Source organism: Petaurus breviceps, unplaced genomic scaffold (genome assembly GCF_028583685.1).
Source record: "Petaurus breviceps papuanus isolate PSGF00001 unplaced genomic scaffold, PetGlider_PUasm1.0 520, whole genome shotgun sequence".
In the NCBI taxonomy this organism is placed as follows: Eukaryota; Metazoa; Chordata; class Mammalia; order Diprotodontia; family Petauridae; genus Petaurus; species Petaurus breviceps.
Genome location: NW_027186354.1, coordinates 583,281 through 596,157, shown reverse-complemented (window position 1 = coordinate 596,157; position 12,877 = coordinate 583,281). Strand labels below are relative to the sequence as shown.

At 39.0% G+C, this 12,877-nt stretch overlaps 1 protein-coding gene across 1 annotated transcript in view; it reads right to left on the bottom strand.

Moving 5' to 3' along the window:
* DNAI1 (dynein axonemal intermediate chain 1) overlaps positions 1-12,877 on the bottom strand; it is a 265,252-nt gene that overhangs the window by 127,531 nt on the left and 124,844 nt on the right. Inside the window, exon 12 of the mRNA XM_069101915.1 lies at positions 8,372-8,415. Coding sequence (XP_068958016.1) covers positions 8,372-8,415 — 44 coding nt within the window. The remainder of the gene's footprint in view (positions 1-8,371; positions 8,416-12,877) is intronic.

Genomic DNA, 12,877 nt, shown 5'->3' with positions numbered 1-12,877 from the left:
ACCATACACTCTGAGCAGCTGCTCTAGCCCATCTTGAGTCATCTTTTCCCAAGAAAAATAACCACTGGCTCTGGAGTCAGGAAGATCTTTGCTCATATGCAGTGTCAAACACTTCCTAGCTGGGTGATCCTGGGCAAGTCACTTAGCTACTGTCTGCCTCAGTTTTCTCAACTATAAAATAGAGGTGATGATAGCACCTTCCTCCCAGGGTTGTTGTGAGGATCAAATGAGGCAACAGTTGTAAAACACTTAGTGCAGCAAGCTGTCTTGGGTGGCGGGGGCGGCAATGGGGGCGAATGATCGGAAGAGCGTCGTGACAATTGCAAACTAAAAATAAATGATTTAATTAAAAAAAAACACTTACCACAGTGCCTGGCACAAAGTAGGCACTTAATAAATGCTTATTCCCCTTCCCTTTGCAATATAGATAAATTAAAAGGAATTTTTCCATTTTCCATTTTCCACTCCAACCTCAGTGCATTCTGGGCATATTGTGCCGCACTTCTGTGTTCACCCATTACCTGTCCTTGCTTCTGTCTTTTGTGTGTGCATTTTAAACATCTTAGATGTTTCCCAAATTCCTTATTCGTACTTATTGGTCTTTAGAGACGATGTCCCTTCTTCTTCTTCATAAAAATTATTGCCTTTGTATCTTCAGAATTTCCTTTTGATGGCTTCACATCTTGCCAAGGACCAAAACTGTACATAACTTCTGGATTTATCTGTCTCTGTCTCTGTCTCTCTCTCTCTCTCTCACACACACACACACACACACACACACAGCCCCCATTTCTGATAGATAATATTTTGCCTCACATTGCCAAGGCCCATTTTATGTTGGCTTGACATAGTGTCTACCATATAGTAAGCACTTAATGTCCTTCTTTCCTTCCTTCCTTCCTTCCTTCCTTCCTTCCTTCCTTCCTTCCTTCCTTCCTTCCTTCCTTATCTATCTATCTATCTATCTATCTATCTATCTATCTATCTATCTATCTATCTATCTATCTATCTATCTATCTATCTACTTAACAAACTTTTAGTCCATGGGATCCAATTTTCCTTTCACTGAACCCACTGAAGTCTGCAAGAGGCTTTTCCTGGTTCCTTCAGTTGCTAAACCTTCCTCTCTAAAACTACTTTCCGTCTATTCTGTAGGTATCTTATATATACCTCTTTATGCACATGTTATCTTTTCTACCTCTCCCCTTAGACTGTAAGCTCTTTGAGATAGGGATTATTTTTGCCCTTTTTTGTACACCCCTGCCCCCATACCTAGCAATACCTGGCACATAGTTTCTAATAAATATTTTTTGACTGACTACTCTCCTAAAATTTAGGGCACATGTCAAACAATATCTAGCTTTCCTCTCATAACATCTAAGAAGGAATGGCTATTTTCACTCTAGAAGCCAATTCCTTCCTGTTGGTGAGGAAAAAAACCAAACCAGAATAGAATTCCCTTTTGTTGATTCTTCTACCCTCTGAAGGATGAACTCATTAAGGCAAGGCAATAATTATTAGCTGCTTTGTGTCTGGCAGAGAGAGCTTCAACAGATGTGTGGATAACTGAAGCACCTCACCACAATATCATATCTTTGTGATATGATTCCTGAACTCCTCATCCATTTCCTCTAAGTGCACATTACAATGACAAAAATCAATTCTGTTTTGCCCCCATTCACCCCAATGCTCCCCCTTTTTGGGGAGGCAAAATAGAAAGCATTTGGGTGAATAGGGGCAAAACAGAATTGATTTTTGTCATTGTAATATACACTTAGACAGAGGAAATGGATGCACAGTTTATGTGAGTTTATCTTCTTAATATATAATATAATTCCTACCCTTTACTTGACCTACTTCTTTTAAATATAACACATCCACCAAGACCCATATTCCAGTCATGGATCTCATGTAACCAAGCTCTAGCCACATCTATGATGTCAAACATCCCTCCTTGCATTAGGACCTTTGGACATCTTGTTTCTTGGGCATTTGAATGTAGATATCTGTGGTTACAGGTTTCATTCCCAGCTTCTTTTTCTTGGGTTTTGTCTCCATTGAGCTTCCAGTGTTTCCACTGTCACTATTCTTCCTCCCTTGTGGCTATCTTTTTGTAGTCTCCAGCTTGTTGGATATATGTAGGGAGTTATCTCCCTTCCTCTTTCCATTCAACTGAAAGTCTTTTTGATTAGATTTGCAAGGCTCCATGAAAATGCATTCTTACCAGCCCTTGTTAAGTGCACACCATTTCTGGTCAACAGCTTGTCATGCCTGTATTTTAAGTCATGGTCCAGAAATCCGAATCCCACTCTCAGACACCATTTTCTTCACCAGCTGTTCACTTCTGAAAAAAATTTTTCTCTTTTGCATTCCTTACCCTCAATGGACAGCAGTGATAAAAACACCGCCTGTGCCCTTGTGGTCTTCAGTTTATTGCCCAAGGATTTGTAATCTTTGGCAATGATTTTTAGGTTCCTTCTGGAAGTGTCATCTATACTCATATGAATCACTAGAAGTGGGTAGTACTCAGAGTGTGGATGGGTTGCAATCTGTACCATTGGAGTAGGTGGCATATTAATAAGATCCCAGGATTATTCAAATATCGAATTATCAAAGTATTAAACAAACAGAAAAAAAGTTATTGGGGACAAAATATATGGGTTTATTATATTAAAGAGATATATAAGATAAAATGTTGAATTTCAAAAGGAAAATGAAAAAGACTGAGTAAATCTATCTAATGAATCTGTACGAACTGAAAGAAATTTGCAAGGGTAATATCTGTTATGGAAAGCCAGCATGGTTCAGTGGGAAGAATTCTTGTCTTTGGAATCAGGCTAAACACAGGCTCAAATCCTTTTTCTACCACTTACTACTTGTGTGATCACGGACAAGTCCCAGTCTCTTCAAGACTCAGTTCTCTTTCTCGTGTATAAAATGGAGACAGTGGTACTCATGTCAACCGATTGTAATGAGAATCAAAAGAGGTGAACACTTTCCAAGTCTTTGAAATCTGACTTCTAACCTCAACTGCAACTGCTTTCTCCCAAGTCACCAATGCTTTCAATTGTCCAAACTGATAGTTTGTTTGCTTAGTTCTCATTCTTCTTGACCTGTCTGCTGTCGTTGACCCTGTTGTACCCTTTCCCCTGGATAGTCTCTCTTCTCCGGGTTTGTGAGGCTGCTATCTCCTGGTTTGTTTCCTACCTGTCTGACCACTTTTCAGTCTCCTTTGTTGGATTATCATCCATATCACACTCTTTCATTGTGACTCCTCCCTAAGGTTCTGTTTTAGGTCCTCTTCCTTGCTTACACTCCAATGGCAACTTCAATAGCTCTCCTGGGTTTATCACTCTCCCTCCAAAAGTATCTTGTATTTAATTATTTTGTATTTATTCTCTACTACTAGAGAATGATTCTACTACTAATAATTACTATTATATTTATTCTGTGACTACTTACACATGTATTTATGGTCTCCTTCACAAGACTGTAAGTTCTGGGATAGTTAAGATTATTTCATTCTTTGTATTTATATCCCTACTGCACAATGCCTAGTATTTGATAGGCACACAGTTAATGTTTCTTGACTGCTTCCCAAATCTTAAAGCATTACCTATATGTGTGTGTACATATATAACATATATATAATATAGTATGCATATAATAAATACTTTTCCACATATTTGCTCATATAAATTTCATCTGTTACTTTTTTTGATCTTTTTGGAGGGGGAAGGCAGGGAAATTGGAGTTAAGTGACTTGCCCAAGGTCATAGAGCTAGAAAGTGTTAAGTGTATGAGGCTGGATTTGAACTCAGGTCCTCCTGACTCTAGGGCTAGTACTCTATTCACTGCACCATCTAGCTGCCCCCATCTATTACTTTTGTCTGGGCCCTAGCATTCAAGAGATATGTAGTTAAATGATATAAACAGATAGGTCTGGAAAGAAGAAACACAATTTGCTAATAATCTCTTGAAAGTTGTTCAAATTCTGAATAACCAGAGAAATGTGCGCTAAAATAATGAAGAGGTACCGTCTTGTACCCATCAAATTGATAAAGATAGTTAAAAATAATAAAATTTAGTAGGGCCCAATCAGCATGAAAACAGATGTCTTATTACACAACTAAAACTGTGTCATGTTAAAATCTTTTTGGGTAGCAATTTGGCAATAAAGAATACACGATCATGGGAGGTTGTGGATAAAGTTTGCCTAGATTTTAGCAAAGTTTTTGGGAAAGCATCTCATTTTATTCTTGTGTAAAAGATGGAGAGTTATGGATTAGATGGTAATACAATCAAATGGATTCAGAATTGGCTGAATGGCTGGACTCAAAGAGGTCATGAAGAGTTCAATATCAGTTTGGAAGGAGGTCTCTAGTAGAGTGCTCCAGGTTCTGTGCTATTTAAAATTTTTATCAATGAATTAGATAAAGGCATAATGGCACACATCAGATCTGAAGATGATTCAAAGCTGGGAAGGATAAATAGCTCACTCACTAGATGATACAAGACCTAAAAAGATCATGACAGGTAAGAATATTACACTGGGCTTAATCAGACAAAATTCAAAAGGAATAAATGTAAAGCTTTATACTTGGGTTTAAAAAATAATCTTCTCAAGTAGGGGAAATATATTTAAACAATAGCTTAATCTGAAAAAATATCTGAGGGTTTTAGTATGCTGCAAGCTCAAAAAAGAATCAGTAGTATGATGTGGTAGCCAAAAATGCTAATGTTCTCTTAGGCTGCATTAAAAGAGATGCAACTTCAAGGAAAACAGTCCCTTCAAACTCTAACCTTGTCAAACCATATATAGAGTATGGTGCCAAAATTAGGAAGGTCATCGCTCATCTGGAGTGTCCAGAGGACAGAAACCAGGACAGCAAGGGGCCTTAAATCCAAATGATATGACAGTAAGTTGAAGGCAGTGGGTATGCTGAGACAGAAGAAGAGAAGACTCAGAGGGTACATGATAGCTCTGTTCAAGTACTTGAAGGGCTCTCATGTAGGAAGTGGGCTTAAGACTTTTTTCATCTGGTCCCAGAGGGCAGAACTAGGAGCAAAAGGTGGAAGTTACAAAGAAGCAAATTTAGGTTTGCTATCCTACCAGGGCTGTCTCCAGAGGGAATGGACTGCCTTGGCAACACATCTTTCCACAATGGAGGTCTTCAAGCAGAGGATGGATAACTATTTGTCATTTGACTGTATAATAGGCATTCCTTTTAAAGAATGGATTGGACTAGATGGCTGAGGTTCATTCCAACTCTAAATTGGGCAAATCTGTGAAAATTTATACCTTTTAACCCAGGAGATCCCACCTATTCTACTTAAAGATACTAGAATAAAACCAAAAGGTGTAGGGGGAGAAGCCTCTTTGTTCACAAACATTCATATAAACTTTATGTGTAATAAGGAAGAAGTGAAAACAGTCTATTTGTCCAACAGTTGAGGAATTAGGGACATGATAAATTACAATCTATCAGTGTAATGGAATATTATTACACTATAAAAATGACAAATCTGAGGAAAACAAAGAAATGTGGGAAGACATACAAATACTGAGCAAATAAAAGTAGAATCAGAATTGCATATATATTGACTCCAACTGTACAGAAATAACACAACAAATATAATAAGTACACAGAAAAGTGCTTAGAAGTACACACAAAAGCCAAGAAGATATTTTGTTGGAGGTTTCATATTTACAAGTAATATTCCTCTTAACAAATTAGAAATAGCTTAGATTTTATGGTTTTATGGGTGTTTCCATTTACATTTTGGTTTTTTTTTTTTGGTTTACAATAAAATGTTTCTTTGTTTTTTAAAATAATAAAGGCTGTAGGTAATAACAACATTGGACCATAATTACAGCTGTAATAACAGTAATGAATATTATCATCTCAATTTTCTTTTGAGAAATGTATATGGCTTTAAATTTTGCAGAGCATTGTCACACAGAGTCTGTCATTTGATCAAACCTGAATAATGTTTGCAGCATAACATGGAACACATAGTTAGACCCAACCCTGGACCAGCAAATACACTTCCTCCTTGGCAGAAAGCCACCCATTGGGAGTGTGGGATACAAAACAGGCATTAAGGATATCTTCAAAGACAGCAGAAACCACAAGACCCCAAAAAGCACCAGGTTCTCATTGCTGGGAAAAATAAAAAACATCCCCCAAACAGCTTGAAGCCCTAAGGGAATTTAGCCAAACAGCACATTTGTGAGTCCCAATGGTCACCATAGTGCCCTATCTGCCCCTTTTATGAAAGAAAAAAAAGGCTTTTCTGTTCAGAGAATTTAGTCCTCTGTGCCAGAAAACAAAACAAAACACATATTAACATTTTGGAACTGATGCTAACATGCATTGTGAATAAATCTTATACATGAAGGGAGTGCTTCATGTAGAAATCATTGCTCAATGAGACAGCCAAAGACACGAGATGGGAAGGAGATTTGGGCCAGTTGGGCACCAGTCCACTAGATAAAAGGGGTGGAAACTTGCCCTTATGGATAGAAAGGAGAGAAGTGAGGAGAATGACTGAGCAGGGGCCTGAATCTTGGAAGACCCTGGCCTGGATCTAGGATGCTTTAGGGGAAAACCTTAAACGATAAAATCTTTTAGCCAGAAAGAACTTCAGAGGCTACCTAATCTAATCCATATTAAAAAAAAAAAATCTTGTCTAGAGTCTAGAACATACCTAACAAGTGGTCATCTAACCTTTGCTTAAAGACTCTTCCCACCTCTCTTACCATCCATTCTCTCTACCCCCAAAACACATGCTTTTATTGCAATGCAGTGGCTAAAAAGCTATCGCTGGGGCTTGCGTGAAATCAAATAGATACATACTTAGGGAAGTCTAGGTAGTGAAAACTTCTGAGAGTAATACAGATAACTGTCACATTCCACTTACAGATGGATCTAATTATTAGGAACTTTGTACATGACACCTAAATCTGCCTCTGTGTATCAATGCCTAGCTTTGCCTTGTGGGATCAAACAAAATGAGACTAATTTTCTCTTTCACATGACAGCTATCATATCAACATGAATATGATTGCATGCTCCCCCTAAACCTCTTTTCTAAGTTGGACATTTCCAGTTCCTTTAACTGATTTTCCCCCTCTTTGGCAACTGGGATTAAGTGACTTCCCCAGGATTGTACAACTAATTAGTATCTGAGGTCAGATTTGCACTTAGCTCCTCCTGACTCCAGGGCTGGTGCTTCACCCACTGTACCACCTAACTGTCCCTAACTAATTCTTATGTGATTCTTACATGGCATAATTTCAAGGTCTTTCATTACCTTGGTCACCCTTCTCTGGATATTCTCCATCTTTTTTATATTCTTCCTAAAACGGGATGTCCAGAACTAAATATGATATTCCACGTATGATTTGACCAGGGCAGAGAATAGATTATCAGCTCCTTGATCCCGGATACTAGGCTTCTAAATTCAGCTTCTGCTCTTACCCACTTGAATCATCTTAAATCTAGCTTAGTGTTTCTGTAGTTGTGGGATAGAGGACATATTGCACTGTTCTAGAAGTAAATCATGAATAAGAGTAACATAGAGCACCGGCCCTGGAGTCAGGAGGACCCGAGTTCAAATGCGGCCTCAGACACTTGACACACTTACTAGCCGTGTGACTTTGGGCAAGTCACTTAACCCCAATTGCCCTCCCCCCCAAAAAAAGAGCAACATAAAAGTTATAGTGATTGCCTCAATCTTGAGGCAACAGGTAACCCTCTCAGCAAGACAGGAACTGGGTTTCTAAGAAGACTGACAAAAGCTAGGAACTTTAACTTCAACAAAAATATACCCAGTATAATTTAAGGTAAAAGAAAAAGAGATTGGGGCAGGCAGGTAGCACAGTAAGTAAGAGTACCGGCCCAAGTGTCGGGATGACCTGGGGATTAAATCTGGGCTCAGATACTTAGCACCACACCCAGAAATAACCAGCCTTATAACCTTGAGCAAGTTACTTAACCCTGATGGCTTAAAAAAAAAAAAGAAAAGAAAAGAAAAAGAGATTGTGAAGCTTTCATCTGGGTACAGAAGTTATTTATCAGCATTCTGATTTCACTTCTGTATATAGGGAGGCAAGAAAAGAATCTATTCATTTAAAAAATGTCCTTTGTTTGTGGTGATCATTTTTAGAGCTCAAAGGCCAGTGAAGATGGCCAAGTACCCTCTCATACCCAAGCCTACTTTCAGCATGTGGGGGTTTGACAAAAAGTACTGTATAACCCAGAGAATAGGGGTGAGAATAAGTCTGTGCTGGCCATACAAAGGAGGTTGGGAATATTAGGGTGGTTTAACTGGAGTACCTTAAATATAGAAGTGAATTGTAACTTACAAGAGCCATGTCCCACTGCAAACAGATCCTTATATTTTGGATTCCTGTAAAAAAAAAAGTAATCTAAGAGAATGTAATGTTAATGGGACATAAGATCTTCCCCGCCCATTAATAGGTCTCACTGTGGAGCTCATAAAGGGAAGCTTGATTAGTGGAGGCTTGTTTTTCAGGAAGGCCCATACCTTTTCTTACTTTGTAATTAGGCAATGGATCACGAGGGTTGTGATGCCCTCTGACCCTGAAGAAGTAATATATATATGTGTGTGTGTGTGTGTGTGTGTGTGTGTGTGTGTGTGTGTGTGTGTGTGTGTGTACTCTGAGGTTAGCATTTTACTTTGGAGCTTACTCATTGGGAGAATATTCCTGTGATCTGACTAGATGAAACTCTGGGTAGCTGTTAAGGAGGCCCCCAACTTTGGAAAACCCGGATATTGGTGTTTCTCTCTCTGGTAACTATGTATGCATTGCCTTGGTCAGACAGTTGGATCCATCTGTTGATCTGTGCTAATTTCTCAGACAGTTAGAAACCCTGTTGGTTTTTATTTCTATTTTTTTTTTGGAGGGCAGTTGGGGTTAAGTAACTTGCCCAAGGTCACACAGCTAGTTGTGTGTGTGTGTGTGTATTAAGTGTCTGGGGCCGGATCCGAACTCAGGTCCTCCTGACTCTGGGGCCGGCACTCTATTCACTGTGCCACCTAGTTGCCCCTGTTGGTCTTTATTTCTCTGCTTGTATCTTCTCTATTTTCTTTCTTTGTATTGTCTCTGAAGTTCAGGGTGCTGATTTTTCCCCTGGATTAATGAATGTAATTTAAAAAGACTACTGATTCCTTAAACAGCTATCTTTCCTAATAAAGCAGATCTAAGAACCTGTGCTAGCAGCCATCCTTGGTATGCCAGTGTGGTTGCTGCTACAGAGGACAAAAGTCAGATCCACTTTTAAGTTTGAATTATATTAAGAATCTAGGTGGTTAAATCCTATCCCATAAGAGAACTGATACACATTTTATAAGGGAAATACTCAGATTCTAGTTGTTTGTCCTTCATTCTAGAAGAGGACTATGGCATTATGGAGGTGATGCCATGACTTGGAAGTAAATTGGACTTAAGTAAGGGTGGGCTGTGCAAGGCCACCAGTCTCACTTTCTCCTCTGGAGCCTTCTGGAACAAGTGACAAATCAGGACAACTGAATATAGCCCTGGGTGCAGTGGGAGACCTTGGTCTTTCCCAGGTCTCAGTTTCACTGAGGCAACATCCATTCAATGATCAAAGCTAGGAAAGAAATGGCCTCTTTTACCTGGCCAAAAAAATCAATCTGTGAGGGGAAGACCCTCAGGGTTTCTGGTCAAAACAGAAATAATTACTATTTAAGTGCACTCTGAGCTATCAGGGCCCAAACAATGAACACTAAGTGGGGCTTGGACTGGGACCTATTGTTGGCCAATCAATGATAGCCAGAGTGAACTAGTGTACAAATAGCCAAAGTCTATACACAAAAAAGGAAACTCAAAGGGTAAACACATGAAAAATGTTCAATTTAATTATAATTATACACGGATTATTATTCACAATTATTCACTAATAATAATGATATACATCCAAACACCAGAACTTTAAATCTATCAACCTGGCAGAAAAAACAAAGAAAAGTAATTAAGACAATGTTGATAGGGTTGTGGGGACATAGGTAGAACCATAGATGTGACTGAGGACAGTGCTGGTAGAATTTCAAGTCAGTGCAATCTTTGTAGAGAACAATTTGGTTATATGCAACAAGTGTCATAAAACCATATGTACCCTTTGGCCCAATAACTCCAAAAGAAGAAAAGGAGATTTGTTTGTATGTGTTTATGCTGCTTAGTGAGTTTATAGCAGCATTATATAAAAAAGCAAAAACTTAGCAACAACGTAAAGGTCTAGTAGTTGGGGTGTGGTTAAGCATACTATGCTACGTAAATCTGTGATATACTTCCACAAGTAATGAAGAATACACAAAATATAACTATCTATATGAAATAAAGTAAAATGGAAATAATAATACTATATACACACTGACAAACCAGATAAATTATGTATACATATAAATGTATGTAAAATATGGTCATAAAAGTATAAGTGTTTTAGGATTATTGATAAGTTGCTATTGACACTATATATTATACACACACACACACACACACACATATAGGTTTACTTTTTGTTGTAAAATTGGTTAGACATAAAATAACCAAGGGAAAATGAATTTAAGTGAATGTTTCCCAATAATGGAACCAAACATTAAGAGTAGCTCATTATATTTCTCTGAACCTCAATGGTCTCCTCTAAAAATGGGAATAATACTACATTAGGTTGTTGTGAGGAAATTAAACTTTAAAACAGTATATACACGTAAGCTAATAACTGACAGAAAGGTCTCTGAGTAGAAATGAAGTCAGTAGAAAACTGCCAAGTACTAGCCATTTTCAATGAAAAGTCAACTTTACTGACCCTTCAGGGCTTCCTTTTTTATTTGAAAGGAACCTAGAAACCAGGGAGTCAACTTGCCCTCCAGGTCAATATCTATTTGGGAAAATACATTATACAATGCCAAGCCTGGTAGTGTATGGGGCAGACTGAGGAGAACAATTTCTAAATTCTTACAGTCTGAGTGGGAATTGTTTCTCCCCTTTGAAGACTTTTTTTTTTCCAAGTAGCTTTTACTTCCCCTTCTTCGTGATGAATCTTAAGTGAGTCTCTAAATTTATATATTTCTTGCTTCTTCCTAGTCTCCCTAACTTACATCTTATGTTCAAAGCTTTGCCCTAAGTGAAATATTCAAATCTGGAGCTGAAAATAGCCAAGATACTGCAACTGAATGAGGAGGAATTTAGAGTCTAAAGACAGAAGAGAATAAAATGTCTGATTCTCTCCCCATTCTGTGGATGAGTAAGCCCAAGTTTGAATGGACTTGTACACCACCCTCCCCAAATACAATCTGAATATTTGAAAGCACTATTGTGTCTGTAGGGTTGTTAGAGGGGTAATAAAGCAGGACTACTAACTTGACTCCTATTCTCATCTGTTGGGGCCACAACCGTAGTCCAAGTTCCTATGCCCATCCCTGAAAGGATAGGGTTGTCAGAGGGTAAAAACTATCCCACAAAGGCTGCCTCTGATCAGCTCATTATATAGCTCATAAGTACATTCTTCTTCCCCACCACACCGACATCTATTAAGAGTCCCACATCAGGCCAGAAGACATTGACCTCCCATTGGATACCAATGTTGAAAATACTTGGAGGTATGTGTAATATTCCCTATCACAGAAGATCTGAGCCTAGTACTGCTGACAACTAGAGAATTTCATCTAGAGGACAAAGTCAACTGAGCAGCCCTGGGTCTGTGAACATAAAGGCCCCCAGTCAGACCTCAGCCTCTGACAGAGTCAATTCTCTCCAAAAGAGCTATCCAAGGTACTAAAAAGTTTCAGTCCACCTTTTTGGGGGGTCCAAAGCTTCTGATTCCAGGTGCCCTACATTAAAAGTCATTCCTCCTGACTTTTGGTGCCTCCTGCTTGCCTTGGACCATGGACTTTACTCATGCTCTACCTTACCCAGGCCCCAGGTCAGTCACCCTGGTTGTTTTTCCAACATGATGAGGATAAAATTCTTTCCCCTTCCACCGCTGCACTCCATTCCCTTGGAACAACTGTATCTCCTCTCTTCTCTTCCCTATTACCCAGGCAGATGACTGCAGAGCATGTCTCCATCCCTTGCTACAAAGATACAGGTCACTTGCAGATATTGCTAGATGCCTGCTTAGGACTTGTCCTTCTTCACCTATGACTGAGGCCTTCTGGAAAATTATTTTCTAGCTTCTTTTATTCATAACATCAGCGCTTTCCTGTCTTAGAAAACCTTCCTAACTCTAGCCCTCTGGGTGGAAATGACTATCAGAACCTAGTAGGAGTGGGTGTATGCTGCCACAGCAGAAAGAAACCAGGACTGAGAGTTAGGAGGCCTCAGTTTTAGCCCTGAGTCTACAATGAAATATCCATATGACCTTGGGCAAGCTTGCTTGATTTCTCCAGGTCTTGATTTCTCTTTACTTCTATATGATGTTAGACTGAATGACTTCTAAGAGGTCCCTTCTAACTTGAATATTCTATGACAATAAGTGACCCGATTCTTCAGATGACACAGTGGATATAGTAATGGGCCTAGTGTCTGGAAGACCCAAGATCAAATCCAACTTTAGTCATCTGCTATCTGGGTGACCCCAGATAAGTCACTTAATTTCTGTCTGCCTCAGTTTCCTCCACCGTAAAATGAGATGATAGTAATAGCACCTAACTCCCAGGGTTGTTGTGAGGCTGAAGTGAGATAATTGTTGTAAAATACTTAGCACAGAACCTGGCACATAGCAGGTGCTTAATTAACTTGCTCCTTCTCTCCCTTCTGGTCCCTTAACAACTGATCTGACATATCCATCAGTAACTGGCCATTGGATCCATATTTCTTAAAGACAGA